The sequence below is a fragment of the Amphibalanus amphitrite genome, unplaced genomic scaffold (genome assembly GCF_019059575.1).
Source record: "Amphibalanus amphitrite isolate SeventyFive unplaced genomic scaffold, NRLGWU_Aamphi_draft 000498F_arrow, whole genome shotgun sequence".
Taxonomy (NCBI): domain Eukaryota; kingdom Metazoa; phylum Arthropoda; class Thecostraca; order Balanomorpha; family Balanidae; genus Amphibalanus; species Amphibalanus amphitrite.
The window spans coordinates 461,314-489,309 of NW_024881992.1; the positions used below are offsets into that span (position 1 = coordinate 461,314).

Sequence of the window (27,996 nt, forward strand, 5' to 3'; positions counted from 1 at the left end):
GCGGTGAGGGTGGCGGAGTGCCGTCGGACCGAACTGATGACCTGAGACGCTCCACGACCGTGTCAGCCATGGTGGCTCAGGCGCGCCGTGACCCGGCCGGGGGCAAGGGGGGCGACTCAACCAGCTCCCAGCTCACGGTAGGTGTCCGGCTATATGGGGAAGCGGAGGACATTTAGGAAAGACGGTGTAATAACTCATGCCAACCACATATTTTTTTTTTCATTGGCAGCTCATCTTATGCGTATGTCCAAAGCAGTTGCTGAGTGCGATCCATTCAGTCAGAACTCAGAGCCTTGTTTTGAATTATGGGTGAAGTCTATTAGAAATAATTGGGAGTGTTCGGTATCGATAGGAGAGACCGGGGCAAACCGGTCACCCTAATCTTTATTTCTATGCCGACGCTTCATTTTCAAACTTGGAAAAATTTCATTTCTATCTATGTCATGATCCCTATTTTATTGCCTTTCATTTCACCTTCATCTCATTTCTAAAGGCGTTCACATATGGGAGATATTTGCAAAACTTTACACCCATGTATTTTGGCCACTTTGCCCCAACCCCCGGGGCAAAGTGGACACCGGCGATCTCTTTGTCCTGATATGAGAAACAGGATAGTTGCCTCATGTACGACTACATAGAGCTGTTTCAGCTGTTGATGATAACAAGGCTTAAACGAGGATGGATGTTTATTTTTTCACCTTCTCATCCGTAAATAAACAATGCAAGGACATTCATGGGAAAACAGTGCATTGCATTTTCAACAACTCATATAACCAAAAGGTGGTCGAAATAAATAATCGTAAAAATAGAAAGTAACCTGGCGAAAAAGACTTCTCCGTGTACTTCAGAAAAATGGCGACGGACCGGAAATGAAGATTACAAATCCGGGATCGGGATCCCGGTATCCCGACGGGATTAACTCCCGATCTCGATCCCGAATTTCGCCAATCCCGGGATCCCGAATAAATCAGTTTTTAACCCAAAAAGAGAATGCAGTCGCTGCACGAGTGACGTTTAAGCTGTGTACAATACTGCGTGATATAAAGCAAAGAAACTATTTAGCTGGCACCCCGTATCGGCCGACCACAATCGACAGTGTTGGTAGCTCCCGGGGATCACCCACAGCGGTTAACCCTCGCCCGTAAACGGCGATCTGCCACCTTCGCCCATGCAGGGGGGGGGGGGGGTTGGTGCGACCCCCCTTGGCGTTTGAAAACGGAGCGTCGTAGAGCTTAGCGGAAAAGACCAACGGATTGCTCTCGCCGAGATCTCGCGATTGGTGGTATATTTTTTGGTCCTAGGTCAACATTTGACCTACTTTTGACCGGTCAAAGGTCAAATTTTCGGAAAAATAGACTTTTTCAAATTTTCCGCGGCGATTGCGGCAAAACGGTGGGAGATATCGACTTGAAACTTTCACTATCGTGTTCCTTGATCAATTTTCTATCGTTTGGTATGTATTTCGTTTCCCTAGCTCTAAAAATGGCGCGTTGGGAGCGCCGGAAGTCGGCAAGGTCACAGTCGGCGGCAAAAATTCAAAAAATCAAAATTTAAATTTTTGAAATCTGATTGTATTTTTGGATTTGGGATGTCCATTTGCTCCCTATAGAAGCTAATATTGCTGCATATTCCCATTGAGGTGACAAGAATTAGCAAAATAGTGGTTCGGGCGCTTTTCAAAAATAGTACCGGACGCTGTTCCTCTTGTGACGTCATAGCTCCGTGACCTGACCTGACCCGGTCAAGTTTCTTATACCATATGATAGCCAATACTTGCCCCAACATGCATGGGAAGTTTCATCACGATCCATCAACCGATGTCCGTACCACCGGCAGGAAACCTCGGGCGTTGGCACTCAGTTTGTGAAAATCCGGCCGGAGGCTGTTCCCTTTGTGACGTCATAACTCCGTGACCTGACATGACCCGGTCAATTTTTTTTTTATCAAAAGATGCGCAAGGTTTGCCCCATAAGGTACCCAAAATTTGGCGGCGCTGCGCGCCGCCGTTTTTGCACTATTTCCGAAAAACCTCAGGGGGGGGGGGTTGCACCAACCCCCCCTACATGGGCGAGGGTTAAGCCGCTTAAATGCGTACGGTAAAGGGTCCTCGAACACCGAACGAATGCGGCATAAGCACTGCAGCATCTTCATCAGGGCCACGGATCGTCCAGCAATCCTGACTTGTCCGTGGCCGGAACAGAAGAGGTTAGTTAGCAAGACAGTCGTCGGCTCGTGTCACAGAAAGATGCTACAGATGTCACGCAAATGCCAAGTGCCGACAGAGCTTACTGATTCAGACGTTGGAGACGAGCAAAGTGGAGCTCTCCAAGTCAGTGACTTGGCTGCCCCTCAAAGCGACTTTGTAGTAAAGTCTAAGAAAAATTATTGATAAAAGCGGAACCGGAGGGAGGTGAAGTGACGAAGCGACGTCTTCAAAATATTGTTAAACAGGAGCCTCCAGACTTGGCGTACCTACACTGGTCGTAGGTTTTAGTTTTACAATATGACAAGCCAACAGCAATGGCTTAAAACGGTCGTGCCAGCTAGCGATAGAGCCAGAGCGGGTGTCAGAACCCGCCTCAATAACGAGACAGTAAGCGATCAACACATGCAGTTCTGTAAAGGCCAATTGGGAATAAATGCTATAAACTTTATACTTTAACTTTAACTTTAAATTTTATAGCCAACTGTAAACGTTTTCTTAACAAATTTAATCGTTTTAAAATGCAAAGGACATGGTTTAAGGATGGCTTTTGGTTGTCTCTTTGTTCATGTTAGTCTTCTACTTAGACGCAAAATCTGTCAGTAGGAAATTATTCTTACCAGCGTTTTTGACAAGACCGGGATCCCCGGATCCCGAAATAACAACTTTCGGAATCCCAGGATTGGCAAAACGTTCCGGAATTGCAATCTCGTGCCGGAAAGCCAGGTGTTGCTCATTCGAACGACCGCGAAGAGAACTGTAATTGGCAAATGGTAACCAATAGCTGTAGTTGACACCAGCTGTAAAGGGTTTAAGTACGGGGTGACCACTTTGCCCCGGGTGACCGCTTTGCCCCAGTCTCCCCTACCTACCGTAAATAAGATACCCCTGAAATCACTTGACCTTAGATGTCACCGGTTGAGCTGTAGACCGATTGTAAATCCTCGTTATGGGGTCAACAGTAATTATTACACACCGTCTTCGGCAAGGAAAAAATTGATTATTGATTCAAAGCGGTCATGCAAGTGATTGTTTGGTATGGTGATATGTACTATAAGGTAACGGAATTTAATTTCGCCTCATTCATAAAAGAATAAGGATGATAAATCTGCTTGAAATGCAAAATTTTGAAAGGCACTTTCAACCTCAAGGGTCAGATTCTATTAAGCTTGTATAACTATTCTATTTTATAGTGCCTATTTGGCGCTTCATAAGGCCAAGTAACTGTATGCAAGGAATCGCAACGTGTTACGACTTTGTTCCACAAATACATACCTACAGGACCATAAATCAGACCACCATGCTGCTCAGACCACCTGTGAGTCACCGTTTCTTACTACAGCAGGTGTTGCAATCAATGGCATGAACCTTTCATACTCGCGTGACTATGAGGCATTCACTTTGGCATCATACACCAATGTTTAGGTACCTACAGTCTTTACCATTAAAATTTAAATTGCTTTGGTGAGCTGGTGTTGTGTACTTTTGAAGAAACGTACCTTTTTTCCTGTTACGTTTCTTCGAATGTCTGTAAATGAAACAATAACAGGTGAACTCTTCATCCACCTCTGTGGCCGTGCCCGCAGGTGGCGGTGCGGATCCGTCCTCTCATGAACAACGAGAAGGCACGGGGCCGCGTAGCCGAGGCTCTGGATGACAAGGTTGGTGGAACATCCCGTGACCTCATCTCAAACCGAGCTTTTCTCATAATGGATAGGTAAAATATATTTACGATCTACTTTACGGCTAAGGGTCGGAGCATTCAGCACCAATCAAAAGTGACAAAGAGCATGGACCCAGTAAGGCCTTTGTTGTATGTTCGACGTACTTACATACCTATATAGTTGATAACTTCCTGTTTGGGAAAAAGGTGAGACGTTCTTATTTCGTTTGAAAAAGGCGATTGTAGTTTTGCACCTTCAACAATGTTAACTTCTGAAGACTTGCAGATATCAAACCTTTTCCTCAGCAATCGCGAATCTACTGATGACTACACATATGAAAACGTGTCTATTGAGCTGCAATGCACGAAGTGAAATTGTTACGCTATATGTTTTGCTCATGTGCGGTAACCGATTTTCAGATGGTGACGTTGATGGACAACGATGGAGACAAAAACGATGTCCTTCGTCAAAAACGGCGACAGGAAAAACAGTTTGTGTACGACATCGCCTTCGGAGAGGACTCTAGCCAAGTTAGTAGGGTTTGGGTTCTTTCCTGCTCAAAAATGTTTTACATATTTCCATGTTTCATTATATTGACATACGTTTGTATGATACAAGCACTGTGCTGCAAATACGCGCATGCTACTTACAGTTCTGAGAGAGACGTTTTTCACTGAAAGTTGTGATTGTTTTTAGTCAAATTCCCAAGGCAGAGTTCCAGTTTCAACGTACAAGCCATCCCGTTTTGTCGACCATTATGTATGCAGTAGCCTGCTGTGTCCATTGTGTGGCCTGCGAGGGCCGCCGAGGCCGCTGGGTCGATATACGGTTGCAGCTCGCACCGATCGACGTGCAACGTGCAGCGAGCTACGACACGGTCCACTGGCGCGTCCACACAGACCACCGACCCGTCCACACTCCACACAGACCACAGACCCGCCCACACGGGCAACCGATCCGTCCACACGGACCACAATGTCCACACAGACTACAGACCCGCCCACACAGGTCACAGACCCGTCCACATACCACAGACCCGTCCGCACAGCACCGACCCGTCCACACTCTACACCGACCACAGACTTGTCCACACAGACTACAGTCCGCGTCCACACAAACCACCGACCCGTCCACATGGACCACTGACCCGTTCACATGGACCACCGAGCGCCGTCCGGCGTCCACACAAACCCAGCCACATTCAACACTACCACGGTCCACACTCACAGAGTCGTCCTCCATTATGCATCGCTCGCCTTGAACTGCAGCGTTGTTAGCGAGAATTCAATTGGAATATCCAGCATTGAACTACGTAATAGGCATCACGGCATCAGGCATCACGCAGACGTTTCGAAACGAATGCTGGTTCTAATTTCTAAATAGCGCTTTTTACCCTTGTTGCAAATTGCGGCACCTTTTCTTTCACTTACCTAAGAAGCGGGCGAAATAATAAAATTATGAGAAGTGTAATGACTAAAGTTTCCATCATTACAGAAAGTGGTGTACGAGCGCACGACTCGGGACCTGGTACAGGACGTCCTGAAGGGGTACAACGCCACAGTGTTCGCCTACGGTCCTACAGGTGAGAAGCTATCAGTTTAGGGGAAAGGCCATGAGTTCAGGGTAGCTACCGTGCATGGTGGTCAATAATCCGACGGTGTTCACAGAGCAAAGTCAGTGGAGCTTGTGAAGGTCAAAAGACCACAGAGCGGAGATCGTGGATAGTCAAAGAAGGAGGGTGACCACGTGGAGGCCGTAAAAATGTGCTGCGTTATTTCTAGCCTGCACAGTGCACACACCACTGGATACAGTAGCATAAAGGCCTTTGAATACCGAGGTAAGAGGTATACCGGTGTACAGAGGCTTATGATCACAGTGATCTGTTTTCCTATCTCGCCAGGCGCTGGTAAAACGTTCACAATGGTGGGAACCGCTGAACAGCCCGGTATCATGGTCCGAGCGCTCAATGACCTCTTCAAGGTCATGGAGGAAAACAAGGAGGAGCAGGATTTCAAGGTGGGTGTCCAGTCGACACGTTCGGGTGCAGATGATTTCAATGTCATTAGTAAAAATAAATGATAAAATGTAAAGCTTAAAGTTAGACGAGCTCTTCACCAAGATTTTGATATGTTGATATGAATGCCACTGTTCAAAATTACCTACTTTTCGCTCTAATGAAAAAGTCAATTCCTAAGTGTGAACAAGTGAATAAATGTGAACGGCTAACACGGTATCGAAAAAGGAAATGGTTCTGTTGCTAAGCGCATGATCGGTGAACTGTTTCAGATGACGCTGAGTTATTTGGAGATTTATAATGAAAACATCCGCGACCTCCTGAAGCCCAGCACTGGAACTTTGGACCTCAGGGAGGACGCCAAGAGGGGCACCATTGACGTGGCAGGCCTCTCCGAGGTCACGACACAAAGTACAAAAGAGGTATGAGTACTGTACCGTGCATTTGCATTCCGAGTAGAAGATTCTAACTATTTCGTTCTAATGGTCGATGTTTATTGTTGACTCATATATGGCATATATCTGTCCTTGTGTTATTAACTCAAACATCGGATTGAAATTTTGTCCATTGCCTAACCCAACATTTCAGGTAATGGTATCAGATGATTTCAAATTTCACGTCTTGTGTAAATAATACAGGAAGGCTGGCAGCCGGTCCGTGCCGCCGGTAGGACTGATACTGCCGGTGTAGTAATGACGCTACTGCACAGGTACCGTAACAAAATGTGATGTTCCCGACTGCAGGTGATGCGGCTCCTGACCAAAGGGAACAAGGAGCGAACCATGGAGTCGACTGCCGCCAACAAAACCTCCTCCAGAAGTCACGCCCTACTCATGGTAAGTACCATATTATAGAAGGTGGAATGAATGCCTAGGACGTCACACCACCCACCTGTATATTTATTTAAATGTTCCAGTACTTCAGTGTGTTCCACTGTGGCGCTGTAACCTTCCGGTATTACTATTTTACAAGTTTAAAAATAAACGATCGGAAATCTGTGCTATCATTGGGGCACTTCAACTGATGATGTTAATGATTAGGCAAAGCCAAAGTGACAGCTGACTAAATAAGACCATCATTCACAAAGTGCCTGAACCAGCTGAATTCAGTGCAACAGCCCATTCTTATCTGATAATGAAGGCCACAAATCGCCAACAAGTATATAACGTGACCACTCGTTACCACCTCATTAATTGTGGATTGTCGCCGGTCGTTTTATCGCCTGGCCGGTGGACAGTGCCGGCAGGCGCCGATCACGCGACGTATCGTCTCTCCATCGATTGGTCTTTGATCGACCGCGCGCGGCCACCAGGCGAACGACGACTGTATTGTTATGTATTGTATGGGTCTCTGATCAGGGCGCAACACTGTGGCACCATGACGCATCAACAGGGCAAGCAGGCGGGGTGATTAGATCTCGGGGCCGTTGTGACCTTGAGGACTTGGACATCACTATCTATCGTGATGATGATTATATAAAAGAGGTCAAGGCTGACTATTTTTGTCGCAACGTCATTGTGCTCAACACATAGCCGTGATGTTTATGCATCTGTTATTGTACTTATCTGAAAAGTTGGTTATTGCTTATTACAAGCCAACTAGCGCTGAGACTCGTCTAATTAATCGCATGGATACGCATAAAGCTGTAAAAAAGCAAAATGTTGAGCAAATAGTGGCCTGTGAAGCGATTTCCTTGGCTGCTTTGGCTGTTTTTTAATCGTCAACAAATCCGAACTCTATACTTTCAGGTGAACGTGCGCCAGCAGTCGCGGGTGCGTGACATTCACGAGACGGTGAAGACGGGTCGGCTCTACATGATCGACCTGGCCGGCTCAGAGCGCGCCAAACGCACCAAGGTCAGTTGTGTCAATGGTTAACGGGTCAAAAAGCGCGCCAAGTGAACCAAGGTCAGCTGTGAGACGGCCTGGTTCGAGTCAAAAGCTGCTCCGAATACATCAAGGTTAGTGGTTCCGCTGCAGCGATACATGGGGCTCAGTCAGGGTCGTAAAACCAGTCGCGGGTCGATCGAACCGGCTACGGCGTTGCTTGCCAAAAAGATGCGGCACAGAGTCTACCAGTACCGCATTCAGTTCCCCGACAAACAAATATACACTTTTTCTTATCAGATGTAGCTAGATTGTCATGGTGGAGTTCAGCTACAACAATTGCATTATTGGAGCTCTCCTGTGTTATCGATGTTCAATATAAAGTGCGCCGCTTCGTAACATTGGGCAATGGGCACGTCTTGACCCCCGGATGTAGGTATATTCGCGTTTATTTAGTTTGTTTATTCATGCACGTGAGCATGCCTACTGAACGTGCATTTTGTCTGAAATTCAATCCCTGACACTTGTAATTTGCCATTATTAACTTTGAAATGACCACAACTCACTCACAAATCACGATTAAAATAACGTATTGAAACCACAAACAGGCCGCGTATTCAAAACACACCGGCCGTCTACAACCCGCGCCTAATTATAGTTCACAGGGGCCACGGCGCGTGCGGCGGGCACCCGCCGGGCCGGGCCCCGGTCAGGTCGATGGACAGGTGCCGTTCGGTGTGGTCACTCCAGTCGTCCGGGCAGCGCGCGGTCGATGCTATTTCTCAGGACAGTATGTACGGGAATGGACCGCGGGCACGCCCCGCCGTCGACTCGGGCTAATGTTTCGGCAGATGGTATCAGTTGCAGGCGGTTCCGTCTGCGGCTGGGACAGATCGATATGAAGACTGTTGCATGGAGATTGCCTTGACCGGCCCCGCCTATTCGTACTGGTAACACTTAGGCCTATTTTTTTTTAGGATGTGGTCACTTGAGTTTGGGGCTGACGATGCTCAATGGCTTGAGCTCGATAAAAAACATGCCCGACAGTATACGCCTATACAAACCACAGTAATTCTTTTTAGAACTCCCACTCTAAGTACAAACCAGTTCATACGTTCATTTTGATCTTTTGTCTTCAGAACCAAGGGAAGCGACTACAAGAAGGCGCCCACATCAACCGCTCTCTGCTGGCCCTTGGGAACTGTATAAACGCGCTGGCCGTCAAAGGAGCGAAATACGTCAACTACAGAGACTCCAAGCTCACCAGGTACTAACGATTATTTCGTCAAAATGCGCTATCACTGTTGTTTGATATGCACGATTCACGTACCATTAGTTGACAATAGATATAGCAACACTCACTGTTTCATTAGAGATAGCCACTAGCCAGTTCCCAGCAGTGTGCTCATCACCCTCGGTGTCCGCAGACTCCTGAAGGACGCCCTCTCGGGTAACTGTCGAACCGTCATGATCGCTCACATCAGTCCGGCGATGGCGCAGCGGGACGAGACCTTCAACACTCTGGTGTACGCCGACCGAGCCAAGAACATCACCAACAAGGTAGGTAACGAGCCGCTGCGACCGTAGCAGGCGCACCTAAATGACTCCGAAATGAAGAGCGACATATACGTTCATGCTCCATTTCTCTAAACGTTCTATGAAATGCACTACATACTTTACAATACGCACTATCTACGCACATATCGTACACCAGTCACAAGCCACCAGTCACATCAGCAAAGCGTGGAATCGCTTCACCCTCTTTATTTCTTTCACTGTCATGCTTGATATACGCGTCAATAACGTGCGTGACTTTCCTCGTGCGCCCTATGTCCTTCAAAAATCGTCCGTGTGCTTTTCGATCGTCACCGGCTCGCTTATCGGTTTCGGCACTGGCGAAGTGCCTCATCGACCGGGTTTGTGTGTACAGGTGAAGCGGAACGTCCTAGATGTCACCCACCAAGTCTCGCAATATCAGAACATTATTGCCGAGCTCAAGGACGAGATCGGACGACTCAAAACAAAAATCACCGACAAGGTAACTCAGAGTAGTCTAAAAATTTACCGTATTGGCCGTAGTCAAATAGTTGTCTGTTTTACGATTTATTTCATTTACATTGTATAGAGCATACCTATGTAGAGATCACTAGAACAGTCAATATCAAGTGTAAACAGCTCCTCGGTTTTCTTTTTATACGATTTTTAACGAGCTAGGCTATCCGTATTTGTGTCACGGTAGAGCGTCGACCTCTGGACACATGTTTGATCTGTTAATCAGTACCTAATCATCATTACCTTCTTCCTTCTCTCTCTCTCTCTCTCTCTCTCTCTCTCTCTCTCTCTCTCTCTCTCTCTCTCTCTCTCTCTCTCTCTCTCTCTCTCTCTCTCTCTCTCTCTCTCTCTCTCTCTCTCTCTCGTCTTTCTTCCTATAACGTCTCTCAGGACGAGCAGCCGGAGACGCCGGATCCGACTTCACAGCCTCGCAGCCAAGAGCAGGAGGAGGAGCTTCGGGAGCTCCGCAAACAGCTCGTTAACCTCTTCAGAGAACAGATGGAGTTGAGGTAGGTCCAAGGTGCTTATTAGGTATGGTGGAATAGCATGGCAAATTGGTACACAATCCAATATTATCTAATCATTGACAGCAGCCATAAATGTTTCTGAGCCCACTTATCATCCTCCAGTTTTATTCCGCTTTTATGTTGCAAAAAATAGGTATCAAATAAATGCACAACCAATGCTTTATTCCTTTTTTTATAAAAAACCGAAATGCGTCCTTTTCGTTACTGATCTGCATAAAATCCTGAACGTAAGTAAATTTATTGATTTCTGCATCCCACAGACACCAGGTGATCGAGATCGATAACGTATTGCTCTGGCTGGCCATGGAGTTTGAGAAGCAGACGGCACTCATCAACGAGTACGAACAGGAGCGGACCATTCGACGGCGACGACTGGAGAACGCCTCAGAAGCGTCAGACAGCCCAGGTGCGCAGTAAAACGAACGGAACAGGTGCTGATATCATTTATCCTGGTTTTCGTTTATGTTACAAACGGGCTAGGTTTTGGATGAACAAAACAGATTTTTAGATTAGAGGAACCCTAGTGCGTGCTGCTTGTACGTATCACTTTTAAAATTATGCGTTACTTAAAATTGTTTTCATCGGAAATGTAACATTTCTTCACAAGCTTTTGCAACTACGATGGGAACAAATCACTCACCTGTACGACCGTTCAATTTTACATTAGTTCCTCCCCTGACGCAGACGGCGTGTTCGAGGATGAGGAGGAGGAGGAGGAACCTGAGGACATCGTTCAGGCCTGGGATGATCTGCGCTATATCCAGGAGGAGGAGCAGAGGTAGGAACTCCCAACTCAGGAACATGATAAGACAGCCCCGATAGTTATAGCGCTATAAACTTGAAGTCGGTTCTGGTTCAATTAACAGTGTCATAGTAGTATTGTTCCTGCAATGTCTTTTCATTATGAGCAATTGCAAAAGTTCTTGCTGACTCAACTTAAAAGTTTCCGCTCAATGTTTATGGTGTCAAACGTGTTTCATCGCATGGTGCACGGTAACGGTGTCAGCACAGCCATCATTTTCAGATACCAGGATATGCGTAAGAACGCAGAAGCAGACCTCATCGACCTCAGAGAGAAGGCCAGTAAAATGGAAGAGGTAAGTCGACACTTCGGTGAGCACGGAAGCGGATTTGGCAGTTTTAATTAGTCAAAAGTTTAATAAAGCATCGGCATATTTTGCCTTGGCCTTTCCGTCACCTTTGTGAAGCCGTTTGCACTGCTCGTTTTCGGTGTTTTCAGTGGAGCCGTTTTCGCTGCTGGCTTTCCTACGATGAGCGCAGTGCCTGCCCCGGTGACCTACTTACCTCCCTTCCGTAATATAATGTGACCAAATGGCACACCCACGCCCATCCACTTAGCCTATGCGCCAGCGTTCACCCCAAGTCGTTAAGTCCCAGGTGTGCATCGACCTGCCCGTGTTACAACTAAAGCGCGATCATTGTATGACCCAGTGCGATTTATCAAAATAATGCAACTGTCTGACAAGACCACACTACACATTAGTTAATGCATAAACTCATTTTGCGGGTGTCCTTTTACAGGCTCTGCCGGACAAAACGTCAACGGACGAACAGAAGGAGCTGCTCGAACTGCTGCTGAAGACGCACGAGCTCGAAATAGAAAACGTGAGTGTGAACATGCCGCAGGTTTGAATCATGGTATAATACATATGCCACCAAGGCTCATATGATCAATGGTTTAGGTGATTTATAGTTATTCCATTCACATGTTGCACGCAAGTTTGCATGCAAGAAGTGCAGAATAAAGCTTCCAAGACTCGCTGAGCCTGATGACGGCGCGCTTTTTAGCTTTGATGGCTATGTCGGTTTAAGTTCTTCTATTGCAACATGAAAAGGGCATCTAAGCGTATAAATTTTAACGAATACACAAGTTTCAATTACTTGCATGCTTATTTGGATAGAGCATGTATTGCAACATAACTACATGACAACGCGCACTGTTTATTGACCTCGGCAATGTGCAAAGTCGCGTCGCACACCCCAATGCGATATCGCATAATGCATTGCGATGAAAGCACTTCGAGACGCGTGCTTCTAATATTCATTTCACCAGGTCACATATACCAATTTGGACGGTAAAAACGGCTCCTCTTAATTTGTTGGCTTTTGCCATCATCGATAATACACATACCTACAATTGTCAAACGCTTTTTAAACTGCAATTTCTTTGCTTGAAATTTGACTGTCACCAATTCAAACTCCTCACTATACTTGCTAAAAGCTTCAGAAGTTCTTCTCTGAAGCGGCCGAACCAAATAAACAATATCTGACGAGTGTGCAATAGCTGACAACTGCAAACAGCGCTACACTTAATGTCAATTGTGATGTGTTGCTACAGACCACGACATCCTCAATTTCAAAGGCTTGGCTGGCATTTCACCAGACTTCTCTGTAATGGCCTTTCTTGTTGTTCCAATTATGAAGCACGTCCGGCCCGGTCAAAGGCGCCTCCGGCTGTATTGACCCGTCCCCGGCCCACCTACGCCAGGGCCACTGCACGGGGACGGGACGGGCGATTCCAACAAATAGCCGCCCCAGTGCAGTCCGCTCGACACTGGCCACTGCCATGGTGACCTACGGCACACAAACACACATACACAACACACACGATTGTGGCTATCCGTCAACACATTTATGTTGGAAACACATCGGATCTGAATTCTTCACTTGATATTCTTCTGACACCAGAATACAAGGGAGGTACACGATTAATTCTTTCAATTCGTTTTTTATAACGATTATGTCGATAACTGTTCATCGAATGGTTTTGGCAGCAATCGTCTTTAAAGAGATTGTGGTTTCCGACGTTAATGAACTGCTGTTAGAAGTGTCGTGACTCGTGACACTTTAACCACTTGTACCGTTTTGTCTCTTCTTGAGCTTTCCTTTCCTACAAAAGTTTGTTCGTACTGCCTTCCCAGATGGAGATGCGAAGTAATCAGCTGATCAAAGACCACGAGCTGCGGCGGCGAGATCTGATGATCCTGCGATATGATCGCCAGCGGACGCTTTGTGACGAGATCATCAGCCGGCAGAGACAGCTCATCGAAGGTAACACGAATCAGAGAGCCAGGGGAGCATGAGACGCATCAGCCGCTCCCACGCTGCATGTATAGGGATAGGAATAGGAAAGCTACCTCCATTGATCAACGGATATTGGCAGGCTAGCTCGTAATAGGGATAAAGATAGGAATGAGTCTTTGACTGATGTGAAATAGCGCTGGATTACTTTTAGGACCTTTCAGTAAAAGAAAAAGATAACAAAAACCCGCCTGTCACCGATCTGTCCACCTGGTTCTTGTGAAAAATTTATGAAACCGGGTAACTGTGCTCCTTCTAAACTTGCACCGACTGCCTCTTTCCCTTCTGTGTTCTTTTGGCATTATCTTATCTACTGAATATGCCAAATCTATCCTTTTACCCCCTTATTTCTAGAACTACGCGTTAAAACAAGCCATGTACTTGATCTAATTTATTTGAAGATACCTTATGCTGCACCTTGCATCACTCTCTTCCTTACACCCTGGTACGAGTACTTACCTACTGACTGATGTTCTGTGCAGACATGGACAACGGTCGCGGTGCGGGCAGCCTGCAGATGCCCGCCGAGCTCCAGGAGATGTACGACCTCTACACACAGGAGGTGCACGGGGCCAACGGACAGCGCAACACACGCTTCCTCAACGAACTCAACGAAATCCTTCGGGTAGGTGGATTGCGGAATGAGATATTTAACGAAAATTAATGTTAAACATCTTTAACGAAAATTACAAAGTCTAGGAAAAGCATTATGAATGTTTGAGGGCTTGTATTATTCCTAAAATAGTGATCTCTCAACATCAGTAGGATTATTGTAAGACCTTGTTGTTTGATAAAAAATGGTCCTAATAAACGGACAATTTCCCACGGCAGAATTAAACGGTTTGTTTCAAAGTTGATATATTGCTTATACAAATAACACCGTTATACTATAACTTTCTTCACAAAATAATTGTGAGGTTTTCAGCCGTCTTTGTTATTCGTTCTTCGCTTTCACACGATCTGCATTCTGCATGCGTTTCCAAACGCCTATCCCAGCACTGAGCAGGTTCATGACTCAGGATCCTTTCTGTCCGACAGACGCCGTCGATGCTGTCGCTGCGGCCTGGTGACGTCCCCTCGATCACCCCCCGTCGGCAATCGACGTTCGACGGACGCCTGCCGCCCATCAGCAGCGAAAAGTGAGCAACCGTGCGCACCTCAACCGTAGCTGAGCAGCCCTCGCCTAGCGGATGAATCAGAAATATCAGTTGTATAATCTGCCACTAGGTGGCTGTGGTGGTAAGCGCCTGAGGGTAGGCTGTACCGCACGACTCAAGGCCGCGTATTTACGGCACGGCTCCCTTTCATATCGTGAAGGCGTAATTGACCAGCACCTGGAAAAGATGTTAAACGAATAAAATATATATTTTGCGAATCTTCACACATGCAGGTAATTTTGGGGAAATGTCCATTTATTGAACCGGAAAGGTCATGAGTGGATGCTGAATAGCTACGGAGCGGCATATGTCTCAAATGCCGGTGAGGTTGGATCTGCCGACTGCCAGTGTAATTTTACCCACCTACAACAGCTTGTGTGTGTACCAGCTACCTATTTGATTGCAAGCATCACATCAATGATATGTGAATTTTGCGTAATAGGTATTTATCATCAGTGAAACACTCAAACCGTGCGTGATCTTTTTTACCTAAGTTGACAGAATGGGAAGCCAGCGGCGGCGGAAGGTATTCTAGGATAGGGGTGCAAACGATATTGAAGCGCCCCTTCCCGCTGGGCGCCCCTTACCATATACACGGTTGTAGTAACACAAACAGTGAAGAGACGTTTGACAATGTGTTGTACCTGTTAACACGTTCAGAATTACAGTTTTTATGTAACGAGAAATAGTTAGGTACATTCCATAGCGTAAATGTAACCTTCATAATGTTCGTTTAGAAACAACCTCATCACCATATCATAAGATTCTCCGAATAAGGCATATCGAAAAGAGTTCCACGGTTCCAATACCTTCGTGTGGACTAGTGAATAAGGCGCCGAATCCATAACACTAACTCGGTGACAGAGAATTGCAGGCCGGTAAGCAGCATGCCGCCTGGGCTGCACTGCACTAGTGCACCGGTGTTGAAAGGCCGCCGGTGTTGAAAGGCGGCCTTTCAACACCGATAGGAGCCCGAAATGAATGAATACAGGCAATCAACGCTGGTAGGTGTCCCAGCGAAATGAATGCATCTATTACCACCCAGAGGTGCCCCCATTTCAAACTAATACGACGGCGACGCCTCCACACCGATAGGGGCCCATCCCAGGGGAACAGAATAAATGCCGCCCCCTCATTGCCGGGCGCCCCAGGAGAATGAATGTTACACATCAACACCAATATGCCTCTCAGTGAAATGAATTATGAATGTCGCCTTTCGATGCCAGTATGCGCCCCAGACACCAGTGGATTTACTGCCGCCTTAAAACACCGATAGGCACCTCAGTGAAGCATATGCCGGCCTATACCACCGATAAGCGCCCCGGATGAATAAATACCACCCGTCAACGCCGATAGGCGCCTCAGTGAAATTAATGCCGCCCCAATCTCCGATAGGCGCCCCAGGTGATAGTGATGCATGTCGCCCATCAACACCAACGGGCGCCCCATTGAAATGAATACCGCCCTTCAACACTGGCAGACGCCCCAGTGGAATGAATGCCGCCCCACAATGCCGATGGCCGTCCCTGCACTGGAAAATCAGTTTCGCCCCTATACAGGCGCCCATAGAAGTTTGCAGAGTGCTATTCCTGGTCATAATCATCTCCCCAGTAAAAAAAAAAAAAACGCAAAATACGCCCTAGCACTAGGGGTGTAACCGCCCATACGGACAGTGCAATTTTACAGGCCCCAATCTCGGACCTCCCTTAACTTCGTATGTTGTAAACGACAAACCGCCCCCAATAAATGTTACACAAACTAATTTCCTCTCGCATATCGGCCATCAGGCGCCCCTTTTTGTCGCATGGAGCCTGCAACGCTATAAGCCCTCATATGTTCGTGTTGGCGTTCGGAGGCTATCGCCTTCAAAGACGTCTCCATAAATGTTTCTTTTTCGTCCCACACACAGGTGCCCCTCTTTCGCATGCAGGCGCCCCTCTTCCGCATGACGCGCTTCTCGAGTGGCTGCGCCCTCCTAGCCTTTATCGCCTGGCAAGATTATATTCGACAGGGTTGACAGCATCTGCCTTTGTTTCAGATAAGGATGCCCTCCACTCTTCAGCATATCAAAAGATACTTTTCCCACGTCATTGCCACCCTCTTCGTGTCACAAGTTCCTTTATCAGTTGCGGTGTCGCACTGCTCAGCTTTATGGCTGCCGCACCTCTTAACTTCCTGCCTCCTCTACAGATTTTCGAGGCGCCCCTTTCCATAGCTTTAGGGTGCAGCTGCCCCCCTTGCCCCCCTGCTTCCGCCGCCACTGTGGGAAGCTTCTGGTTAAGTTATGCCTAGCGCCCACCTTCTTAACACACCTGTGTTTTAAATATGCTTGTTTCGATTCTCAGGGAAGACAAGTTATTCCATCCGGCGGCCCGGCGCGGTAGTTTGGAAATGGAGCAGGGCAGGCGGCCGGAGAGCCCTCTCAGTGTTCGCAGCGCCACCAAGTAAGCAGAAGAGACCCTACTGTCTCATAACAGTATCTCAGTCAGAATCAGCCACAGGGAGTAGAAAGAATCCCATCCGAGACCGTCGTGGATAGGTGCCGCGCACTCTCTGCTTTTTTTCATTAGTCGTCTGCTATGGCAAACGTAGCTATTGCATGACATGCTTTTTAACATTGCCTGCTTTGTCGCTTTGACGTTCGGTAGTTTAGTCCAGTATTTCACTTAAAGGGACCCTCCCACCTTAACATTAGATTTGAGTTGAGATAGCCAAAATGGGGTCCCTGGCTCACAATTACCGGTTTCGGCACTCACAACATTGAGAAATGCCTTAATAAAGGGACCCTCCCACCTTCAAAAAAGTTAATGAATTGGCACGAAAGTGATGTCGCTCGGTTCAGAAAGAGCGAAAACGAATATCTACCAAATTTCATCGAAAAATATTCACCGGTTTTCAAGATATTAGACTTTTACTTTTGTTTACTTTTTGGGATCTCCGCTGTTCCTAGCGACTTTATTTGAAAGTGCGGCATTTGTTGCGCGCAAAGCAACATATACCACCGCGTGCTACCAAACGTTTTAGTAAAAGATTTAAAAATCGTTAGATCTCCGCTGACGTCACAAATTCTAAGGGGGCATACCAATGCACTAGCCCCTTAGAATCCGAAAACTGCAAGTTTGAAATTCCATATCTCCGAATTAAAGCATTTGTCGATGTTGTGAGTGCCCAAACCGGTATTTGCAGGCCATGGCCACCAATTTGGCTATCTCAACTCAAAACTAATGTTAAGGTGGGAGTGTCCCTTTAAATCGGAAATATTGAATTTTAAAATTGCAGCGTTTTGATTCAGAGGGGCTAATGCTTTTGAATACCCCTCTGAATGTGTGACGTCAGCGGGGATCTAACGATTTTTAAATCTTTTACTAAAACGTTTGGTAGCACGCGGTGGTATATGCTGCTTTGCGCGCAACAAATGCCGCACCTTCAAATAAAGTCGCTAGGAACAGCGGAGATCCCAAAAAGTAAACAAAAGTAAAAGTCTAATATCTTGAAAACCGGTGAATATTTTTCGATAAAATTTGGTAGATATTCGTTTTCGCTCTTTCTGAACCTAGCGACATCACTTTCATGCCAATTCATTAACTTTTTTGAAGGTGGGAGGGTCCCTTTAACGGGTCTCTGAGGGGTAGCTGATAGGATAGCATCTATGTCACACATGGGCACACCTGTCTCATCGTCTTTGCGTAGATTAACGCTCACGTATCGCGCACTCAGCTACACCATGTGCCCTAGCGGTGACCTCGGAGGTTGGCCGGACTGACCAGAGGTGACCGACCCGTTCCAGTTCGGCGGCCACCACCCTGCCAGCGATCCGGTCCGACTCGGCACCCGCTCAGCGCGAGACACGCAGTGTTCCCAGCTCCCCGAGTCGGGAGAGCAACGTCCGGACCGACTCCGTCCCGCACCTGCCCAAAATACAGCACTAACATGGCTCACATACGCTCCAAACTGGGCTATATCGGCGACAATCGGTTCAAAGGTCCTCAAGTCCTTCGAAATGTCATGATATCCTTCGAGAGCAAATTTTTCCTTTGCCATAACGAACACTTCACATTTCGGCGTTTTGCCTTCACGTTTGGCATCATGCATTGACTGAGCAACACCGATGACACATCGTCGGTGCAGTGTGCTGTTTGTTTAAATTTGTTCATTTAATTTGTGAAATATGAGTTGGAGAGTGCACGGTATTTCCTGCCCACGGCTTGTTCGTGTTGGATTGGGTGCTAGGTGTCATGCTGCGATTCGCTGAAATCCACAGTAAACGTTTCATACAGCAATTTTATTGCTGTTAATATTGGCAGCTGTTGTTACATCAAAACATGATTTATTAACATCGATTAAGCGCCAGCATAAAAACTATCCTCCAGTCAAAACGGAGCAACACTTCACTGACGACCGGCTACCAATTCCATTAGAACCACACGGCGGAAATTAGCTGGCCATAAAACGTTGGACATCGACGTGGAGGCACCAATTGGTGCTATATCGGTCCAAACTTCAAATTACTTCGCGATCGAGTGACCTTGGAACTTCAGGGTCCGCTGCTGCACTTACAGCACCAGCCCCTAGCACCGTGATTCGGCCACGTATATGCACTCACACAGGTGACCCTTTTCGCTGTGGCTAACCACATATAACTTTGTGGTCGGTACTCGACTTGTTCTGCTCTCCTGCCGTTGGTGTACTTTGCTGGTTGTCATAAGTATCGTGCATTGTTCAGATTGACTTGTGCGCGCCATTCTTCGTTCGATTGGTGCGGTGTTCAGGTCGACAGGTGTCGGCTAGCGCCTTGCCTCCCCGATGGTTTGCCTGATCGATATAATATTACCACACTGCTGTTTCTCACAGTTGACGCCAGTGTTTGTCTCACATGTCACGTGACTAGCCCTATGAACGGTCCGTCAACTCTGACCGTGTCGAGTGTTATCTCTGCCTGGCGAGTGCGTCACTCCTCCCGGTCCGCGCCTTGTGTTCCCCTGACGAGTGACCTGTCCCGGCGTCCCGTGTCGCTCAGTTCTGTGCCCAACTCGGCCTCTTCCCCGCTGCAACTGCCGCCGATTGCCATTGGCGCCGCCTCGCCCGAGCCCACCGAGGCCGACCGCCTGGAGATGCGGCAGAACCTGCGCGGCATCAACTCGGTCCTCGGAAGGTACGCTAAATGGGCAGTCGGCTGATTTGGTATACATAGGTATAAAGTATACAGTAACAGAGAAATCGTTTTTGTTTTGTCACTATCAAAAAGGATCTCCATGTCCAGTCGAACTAAGATTCGCTCATTGGCGCTGGAACCAGTTCCATCTTACTCATAATAGTAATACAATGGTGTGGCATTAGCGAAACTAGGTGCGACGCCGGAAAACACACTGACCTGCAGAGCGCCTCTGCACTGCGGCACAGCCTAACTTATAAAGAAAAGCAGCGACTTAGGCGTTAAAGGAACTATCCCACCTTCTAAAATGCTGTTAAAACCAGTTAAATTGTGCCCGACTTTATAGATTGGATGACCAGGAACACGGTTCTGGCATTTATTTTTCATTAAACATCTTAGGCTTCCCATATTCCAAACACAAACTTTCAAATATGTGACGTCACAGCCCAAAATTACCTCCTTCCCCAGGCCACATTACTGTCATAAAGCTGATTCTTTTTACTCTGTAGGCACCACAACAAAGTTCAGACCAAGTTTTAAGCGATTTTTCAACGAACAAACCCATTTAAATCAGAATGACTTAACGAGGTGACGTCACACAAACGGTCGCCCCATGTTGAAGATAGGGCCTTGCGCAAGGCCCATTTTCAAATGAAGGGAACGGATTTCTTCAACACCAAGAGGCCGCGGGGGTGCAACCTAGATAGATAGTGGTTTCTGAACCTCGCCGCAAACTTGGCTATCTCAACTCAAACCCCATGTTAAAGGTGGGATAGTCCCTTTAATTCAGTGTTTTACATTTGAAAGGCAAGCAGTCAGCTTTCGTCCTTTAGTCCCTATACGAACGTTGTAGTCTCCTGAATGTAAATGTTTCGTGAACGTATGTGATCGTCGCATACGAGTTTGCTGATCGTTCTCTTCTATCAGGCGCGGCCGAGGCAGGCGACTCTCGGGATCCGCCGAGGCTCTGAATTCAGCGGGTGGAGGCAACGGCGACACTGTCAGGTGAGTGAGTGAGTGAGTGAGTGAGTGAGTGAGTGAGTGAGTGAGTGAGTGAGTGAGTGAGTGAGTGAGTGAGTGAGTGAGTGAGTGAGTGAGTGAGTGAGTGAGTGAGTGAGTGAGTGAGTGAGTGAGTGAGTGAGTGAGTGAGTGAGTGAGTGAGTGAGTGAGTGAGTGAGTGAGTGAGTGAGTGAGTGAGTGAGTGAGCGAGCGAGCGAGAGAGAGAGAGAGAGAGAGAGAGAGAGAGAGAGAGAGAGAGAGAGAGAGAGAGAGAGAGAGAGAGAGAGAGAGAGAGAGAGAGAGAGAGAGAGAGAGAGAGACCACCTGTTCCGTAAGACTGACCTCCCACTACCCCGCCCAGGCCGTACCGACTGCGGCGAGCCAGCAGTTACGACGAGCTCGGCTCATTGGCTGACCTTCGCCGGCGCCGGACTGGGTCACTGAGGGACCGGCGCGGCCCAGAACGGATATCGCTGTAAGTCGCTTCACCTGAGCAACAGCAGAAGTGTCCGAACCCGTACATACGATAAGCGTCACGTTTTTTTCGATACAATAAGGTCAAGGAGGCCCGTATCCGTAAATATTCAATTGGATAGTGATTTGGATAGTAAAGTAGGATCAATTGGATAGAGATAGAGAAGTAAAGGTCCTGTTTCACTAAATGACGATTTAAATGTTACATGGTGCATACATTTCTTGCAACCTTACAAGTCAGCGTATCGTGGATGACATTTCAACCACTCAATATGGGCCGTCTAAAAGCCGTCCTGCCGTCATCCCAGCCCACAACAAACCGTTACCACTCGTCACCATACGCCCTTTACTGAACTGTAATCACTTCCACTCGCCACCACCCGTTCTCCACCACCCTCACCACCAATCATCACTCGTTTCTACGACAGTGGCGCCAGGCACGGAGAGCCCATCGTCGAGTCCGATGACGAGGGCGACGGGACGCGGCTGCCATCGCTGCAATCCCGACCCGCTGGCCGTCGCCGGGGGTCACTGCACGACAGCGGCCTTCCGCCGCGTGAGTCGAGGAGAGGGGTAGTGAACGCTAGGGAAATGGATAATGGACGTATCGGTGTGCCCCACTATTGTCGTGACGTTTTTCTTTTTTGCCATGTCGTCTGTCCCGTTGGCTCTGATTCCATGGCGTCTGTACGCAATTACCATAAAGACTGTCTTGCAGTTTCCATGGCGTTCATTATTGGCTGTTACCCTGACGTCTGTCCCATCACCACGTTCGTCTGTCTCTTCTACCGTGGGCCCATGGTCCTCACTCCATCATTGAAGCCAGTTTGGTTGCATCTCCCGCTAACGGCTCGTTTTTGTCCCCGCTGCCAGTGCCCTCCATCAGCAATGGACGCAAGTCTCGCTGGTCTGCCCGGCCGCAGTCGGGTAGCTCCGTGCTTAGTTTCTCCCTGCTGCGCTGAGCTCAGAGAGTGAGCTGTTAGCGGAGCGACCGGGGAGTGCTGTCGTCCCGTCCGCGCGGAACGGATAGGGAGGGCGGTCTGGCGGGTGCCTCGGCAGGCAGTGCAGGAGAGGAAGCAGAGAGGCAGCAGGAAGGAGGCTCGGAGGAGACTTCAGAGAGACAGCAGGAAGGAAGTTGGGAGGAATCAGCAGAGAGGCAGTAGGAAGGCAGCACAGAAGCAGCTAGGGAGGCAGCTGGTAGGCAGCTGTTGTAGGCGGCTGCCCCTGTAGTGACCAGCATCCCGAACCAACGCATCCGCCCAGAAGCTAAGCCCTGAGAATAGTGATTCTAGATGAACACAACAGGGCAAAAGCAGTGCACATCGATTGGGTCACGCCGCCGAGGTTTCTCTCTGGTGCTCGTGCCTCGTAGCTCCAGCCCGATGCTGGGCTGGAGGCGGTCGGTTTGCTGAGCGGTTTGGGGTGTTTTAGTGGTAACTGGTATCCGGTGCATTGCAATGTCGGCTACCGTCTACCGTCCACACATTGCGCTCGTGACGCTTTGTACAATCTCGATGTATAGCTGTCAATGTACGAATAGTTTCTTGAGTCCTGCAGACTGCAGTTGCGTTCCAATATCGCTATCACGGTCTCCGTCCCCTCAACCCGCCGGGGACGATTTTTCCCCAGGGAAACGTCTGGTGCATTGTGGCCGTGGGCCGACCGGTGTTTTTCAGTCTGCTCTGCAAACTGTAATACCAATGCGGCCAGTTGCCGCTGTATGTGCGTGTGGTCTGAAGCGCTGCTGGGATTCACGACCGGTGGGCGGTTGCCCACCTTAGCAAGTACATTAGGCAGAAAATATTGTGCAGCGTGACATTATGTCATGATGAGGCATTAATGGCGAAACAGTTCAATATGTAGACAGGCTCTCTGGCTACAATCAGTACCGTCAGTGCATCGAAACTGTGATAAGCTATTTATTTTCTTCTAGGGTATAAACACCCTGTTATCCCCTCTTGTTTGAAATATACTTCGTGGTGCACAAATTCTGTTGCTGACACATCATGAGAAAGTGGTTTCCGTACCGATTGGGCACATCTAATTACAAAAGGAGCATTGTCGCTCGCAAAACATTTGCATGGAACCAATCTTACAGGAGCAGCAGCAATTACGGAATAGGTATTTGTGACGTTTGATTGTTATCGAAGAACAATACTTATCTTCACCGTTCCTAACTTATCACGTACCGTTCAGATTTCCTCTCTGTCAGTAAGACATGCAATGGGAAATGTCAACTTACACAACAGTGTGCAAAAAGCAATGTAAAAAGACATCAAAGAAATGCTTACCGTGAAGCGAGCCTTGAACAATGGCAAAAACAATATTAATCACCAGCAAGGATTCTTATGAATGTTTGTCAATGCGATGACGCATAACACCGTCTTACAGTAAGACCCAAACTTGTCAATTCAATCACGCCGCATCATAAATAACGGTGACTTCGCCTCTTGTCAACAACACAACGCCCTTCAGGCTTCAGCACCAGACTGTCATCACACCTCCATCATCTCTGCGCCGCTCACTGTCCCGCCGCTATGGCGCTCGTTCCAACTGTCCGTTCGTCACCCCACTACCGTCCCGTCCACCGGCCTCCTCACTGTCCGAGTTCTGACGCTCGCGCTCCGACGGCCGCACCCACGTGTCCTCAGTCCGGTACGCCCACAGCGAGCCGGCCGCCCTACTGCGGAACACAGTGCGGTAGAAGTGGTCGAAGAAGAAGAGCAGGTCGTCAAACTCACCTCCGTACGTGTCGTGTCGACTCTCCTGCAGCTCTCGGACAAAGTAGTAGACGGCCTCGATGGTGGCCAGGTGGGTGCGCGGTTTGCCTCGCTGGTACCGCCAGAAGCGCGTCTCGTGCTCACGCAGCTGGACGCAGCGCAGGCCGCGAAGCTGGTCAGAGTCCAGCAGACGGCGGCACTGGTTCCATGTGCAGTCGAGGAAGAGCGCGCGCCGCAGCGGCCGACCGGCGGCGGCAAACTCGGCAGAAACGTCGGCCACGGACCCGGCCGATGAATCGGGGAACACCAGCACAGTCTGCCGAGGGAGGAGTAGGTAGCAGTGAACAGAAGGTCGAGAACGGAACAGTTTGTGACCTGGACACGGTGGTCGGCGAATCAATTCAATTTAATTTCATTGATCATTGGCAGTACGTCATATACAATTTACATCCAGTCATTTTCCTGATGTGCCCTTATTCCACGGACTTTTGCATCAAAATCACCAAACAGAGTTGAAGTTACTAAACTATGAACCAACACTTTTGCTTACCCATAAACATCCTAGGGATGAAAGAAAATAGGTAATCAAAACCAAAAGCCAAAGCATTGATGTGACCTGACACCAGTCATCCCTACCTCATCTGGGTCGTAGCTGCCCACGTCTGGATACGTCCGCAGCGTGACGTCATCGGGGGCGAGGACGGCAGCATGTACGGCCGTGCTTTTGCCATTCGTCTCACCAGGGTGTTTGACAATCTCCACTTCTACTGGCAACTGCAAATGAACAAAATCATAAGACAGATTCATGACAATTTGGCATCACATCAGAAACAAGACAATGCATATTTATTTCAATACCTGTTACACCACTGTAAATCTTGAGCACAAAAAGATATTCATTCATATAGGTATTTGCCACTGAAATCGTAGAGAACTGTGACTATGGATGGCCCAGCTCAGCTTACCGGCACATAAGGAATTTTTCCAGTAAGGGCATCCACTGGTACCAGGCAATTATAGCAGAAGTACATGCGTGACTTGTGACACTTGGGGCATGGCGAGCGCTCAGTGAGACGTTCCAACACCTCTGCCGAACTTATATTTAGGTGCTTGAATGGCTCAGCAGGCTGCAGAGATGTCATATCTGAATATTCAGTGGTCAGGCCGGCTTCTCTGGAACAAAGGTAGGTAATAATAAATTCATAATCTCAAAGAAAGAGGAACAAAATAAATGAAAAATGGGCAAACATGACTTATCCTGCTTCAACTTCAGATGCTCACACTTAGGCTGCTTAATGCTCAGGTATGAAAAGATACCGGTAGTAGTAAAGCAGAGCTCTGTTCGGTTGCTGTTTTTTATCAGCATGCCGTCAGTTTTCTCATATAAGGAAGTTATTGCTGACACTTCTTAGCTGGTCATTGGTCAAATGAATATGAATAGGCCACATGAATTCGACTTACGACTATGATGAGACAAGAAACAGCAGCATGCTCAGTGCTCACAGCCTGCTGATAAAAAACTGAGACTGAACAGCACCCAGGCATCACACTTGTTTTGGCAGCCAAGGAGAGGTGCTGTAGGTTAGGTTATAGAAAAACACGGAATACCAAAAACAACATACAGTACAGGTGGTATTAGGTGGTAGCTTTTGGGTTGTTACGAGCGAGCGAGCGCAGCGAGCGAAGCGAAGTCTTTTCAATATAAGGGAAAAATCTCAGTATGAGCGGCCCGGCCCGGCCCGGCCTGTAACGCTTTTGAGAGGCTTATATCTCAGCAACCGTTGGACCGATTGCCCTGCGGTCTTTTTTTGCTGGGTAGCCCCATCCCTTCTACCCCGTAATTGACTACTTTTGATACATCTCAGTGACCGTCGTGGCACGTGCCACGTGAAAAGTCAAAGGTGTTCAAGCAGTTTTGCAAAAGTAGTGATTTTGAGAGGCCCATATCTCAGCAGCGGCTTGAGCGATTGTCTTGCGGTAATTTTTATAGGGTAGCTGCATCCCTTCTACCAAAGGTCGGATACTCTTGATCTATGTGAGTGACCCCCAGTGCACGTGCAAAAATACAACAATAAGAGGTGTCAAATTTGTTCCCATTTCAATAACTCGGTAATTACTGGGGCGATTTCGCTGAAACTTGGCATACAGGTAGGCACCCACCAGGCAATGCATTCCCATGTGTTGCGGTTAGGGTGCTACTGCACGTGCGCACGTGCAGGGGGCGCTTCCAGATCTCGAGAACGGCTGGGCCGATTACGCTCAAATTTGGCACACGGTTGGGGACCGGTTAGGAGGGTGCCGTGCAAAAGTCAGTTTGGACCCCGTTTGCACGTGCACACGTGCAGAATGCCGCTTCCAGATCTCAGAAACGGCTGGGCTGATTGCGTTCAAATTTGGCACACCGCTAGCGACCGGTTAGAACGGTGCTTTGCACAAGTCCGTTGGAAGTACCCTCTCGCCCTTCCGCACGTGCAGGGCTCACTATCTCGCTCGCTCGTCCTTCGCCCAAAAGGCGTTTTACTGGTAGGTTTTAGGTTGTAGGTATGGTTAGGTCAGGTTTGGCTTGGTTGGATTAGAAAGCATATCTGGGTATAGCACCTCTCCAGTCCTTGGTTGCAAAAAAAAAAACACATGCGATGCCTGCTTTATGACTACCAAGATACCTACCTACTATCTAATAGAAACTACTATGGACGTCAAACCCCTTGAGACCCCACTTTTTTGCGATAATTTTGAAATGTGTCAACATTCGTTGACAATATTCTGGCAATGTGTGTTTCAGAACCTGCCGAAACTTTTATTACTAAGGTATTTTGACGCCAAACGATTATGGAAGGTACTTCTCATTCACTCGTAATGCTAAGGTCAATTCAGGCCCGGGCAGAGGCTTGCGCTCGGCCACACTCGAGCCCCGCCACCAGCGCCATCTGCTCTAAATGCCATCTACCAGCGCCCGCTACCGCTACCAGCTACCGCCCACCATCAAGCCTGAATGGAGCGAGAGACGCGAGTGACCGGTCGCCGGGCAAGGAGCGCCGGAGGGGTAGGGCCAAGGTAGGGCGAAGCTTAGCGCTGACGTCATTACGTGGCTCCGCCCCATGAGCGCGTAGCCTCTACCCAAACAGCAGATTCGTTCCGTGAAATTTAACATTACGAGTGAATGAGAAGTACCTTTCATAATCGTTTGGCGTCAAAATACCTTAGTAATAAAAGTTTCGGCAGGTTCTGAAACACACATTGCCAGAATATTGTCAACGAGAGTTGACGCATTTAAAAATTATCGCAAAAAAGTGGGGTCTCAAGGGGTTTGACGTCCATAGTAGTTTCAGAAAAGAGGCTATCTAATTTTCAGCATTAACTACTGCCTAAATTCCAACCTAATGTCCCTAAAGTCAGTTCGTCCAAAGCAAAATCCAAAGGGAGCTAACGAACACAGATAATTTTCAGCATAATGTACAGAAAATCGTGAATCTGCTCACGCTGACACCTTTTAGCGAGCGACATCAAATCAACGCATTCAATTTGCCTTTGCGAGGCGATAGCTTCTGCACACGACCAATTTAGAACAAAATGGAAGAACTGGTATTTGAAGCAGCTGCATCATAATTGTCTCAAAAATCTTGTTATTTGACTGCAAAAGACTGTTCAGCGCATAATTACAGTAATTTATGAGAAAAACTCTATGAATCACGTTTGCAACCACGCGAAAGTGTTTTGTTACTAGCAGAGCTGGGCGCGTTCCTCGATTTTCGGTAGTGCGTTAGCGTTCCTGCGTTCCTCCGGCCGCGGTTAGTGCGTTCCTGGAATAGCGTTCCTCATTTTTTTTTTCGCTCGGTGCGTTAGCGTTCCTGCGTTCCTGCGTCCCAAACTGTTAACCCGTATTGTATTCTGGCTCTACCAAGCAGCAAATCATACCAAAATCAGTGCAACGCAACACTGTAGCGGACAAAGTAGGCAAATCGCGCCAGTCCAACACTACAGGCGTGTTCTTCACAACCGAAGTCGTGGACAAAGAAATACCGCCGAACCACGCGGCGCGGGCCCAACCAAACACGGGGCGAATCGATCACAAATCACAATACCCAGAATGGCGACGCGGGGCCGAA

At 47.9% G+C, this 27,996-nt stretch overlaps 2 protein-coding genes across 8 annotated transcripts; one reads left to right on the forward strand and one right to left on the reverse strand.

The window, feature by feature from the left end:
• The first annotated feature begins 4 nt into the window (after nt 1–4).
• Nucleotides 5–23,154, forward strand: LOC122392722 (kinesin-like protein KIF19). Of its 2 annotated transcripts, XM_043387932.1 has the most exons (25): nt 5–137; nt 3,790–3,864; nt 4,287–4,397; nt 5,362–5,449; nt 5,768–5,883; nt 6,154–6,303; nt 6,625–6,717; nt 7,630–7,737; nt 8,847–8,974; nt 9,135–9,267; nt 9,638–9,745; nt 10,150–10,268; nt 10,547–10,692; nt 10,971–11,064; nt 11,311–11,383; nt 11,829–11,912; nt 13,229–13,358; nt 13,871–14,013; nt 14,427–14,527; nt 16,891–16,989; nt 19,563–19,697; nt 20,625–20,702; nt 21,058–21,171; nt 21,599–21,726; nt 22,044–23,154. In XM_043387932.1, the coding sequence occupies exons 1-25, from the start codon at nt 69–71 to the stop codon at nt 22,130–22,132; spliced, it is 2,712 nt and encodes a 903-aa protein (XP_043243867.1). In that variant the 5' UTR covers nt 5–68; the 3' UTR covers nt 22,133–23,154. The 2 variants fall into 2 exon arrangements, with proteins under 2 accessions (XP_043243867.1, XP_043243868.1); XM_043387933.1 differs by lacking the exons at nt 19,563–19,697; nt 20,625–20,702; nt 21,058–21,171; nt 21,599–21,726; nt 22,044–23,154 and adding an exon at nt 18,333–18,817.
• On the reverse strand, nt 23,076–27,982 carry LOC122392723 (tRNA-uridine aminocarboxypropyltransferase 1-like). Of its 6 annotated transcripts, XM_043387937.1 has the most exons (5): nt 27,213–27,254; nt 26,558–26,577; nt 24,856–25,063; nt 24,527–24,664; nt 23,076–24,206 (listed from the first exon to the last, which is right to left on the reverse strand). In XM_043387937.1, exons 3-5 carry the CDS (start codon nt 25,030–25,032, stop codon nt 23,706–23,708), a joined length of 816 nt encoding a protein of 271 aa, XP_043243872.1. In that variant the 5' UTR covers nt 25,033–25,063; nt 26,558–26,577; nt 27,213–27,254; the 3' UTR covers nt 23,076–23,705. The 6 variants fall into 6 exon arrangements, with proteins under 6 accessions (XP_043243872.1, XP_043243875.1, XP_043243869.1 ...); XM_043387940.1 differs by lacking the exons at nt 26,558–26,577; nt 27,213–27,254 and adding an exon at nt 27,938–27,982; XM_043387934.1 differs by lacking the exons at nt 26,558–26,577; nt 27,213–27,254 and adding an exon at nt 27,378–27,453.
• Nucleotides 27,983–27,996: the final 14 nt, after the last annotated feature.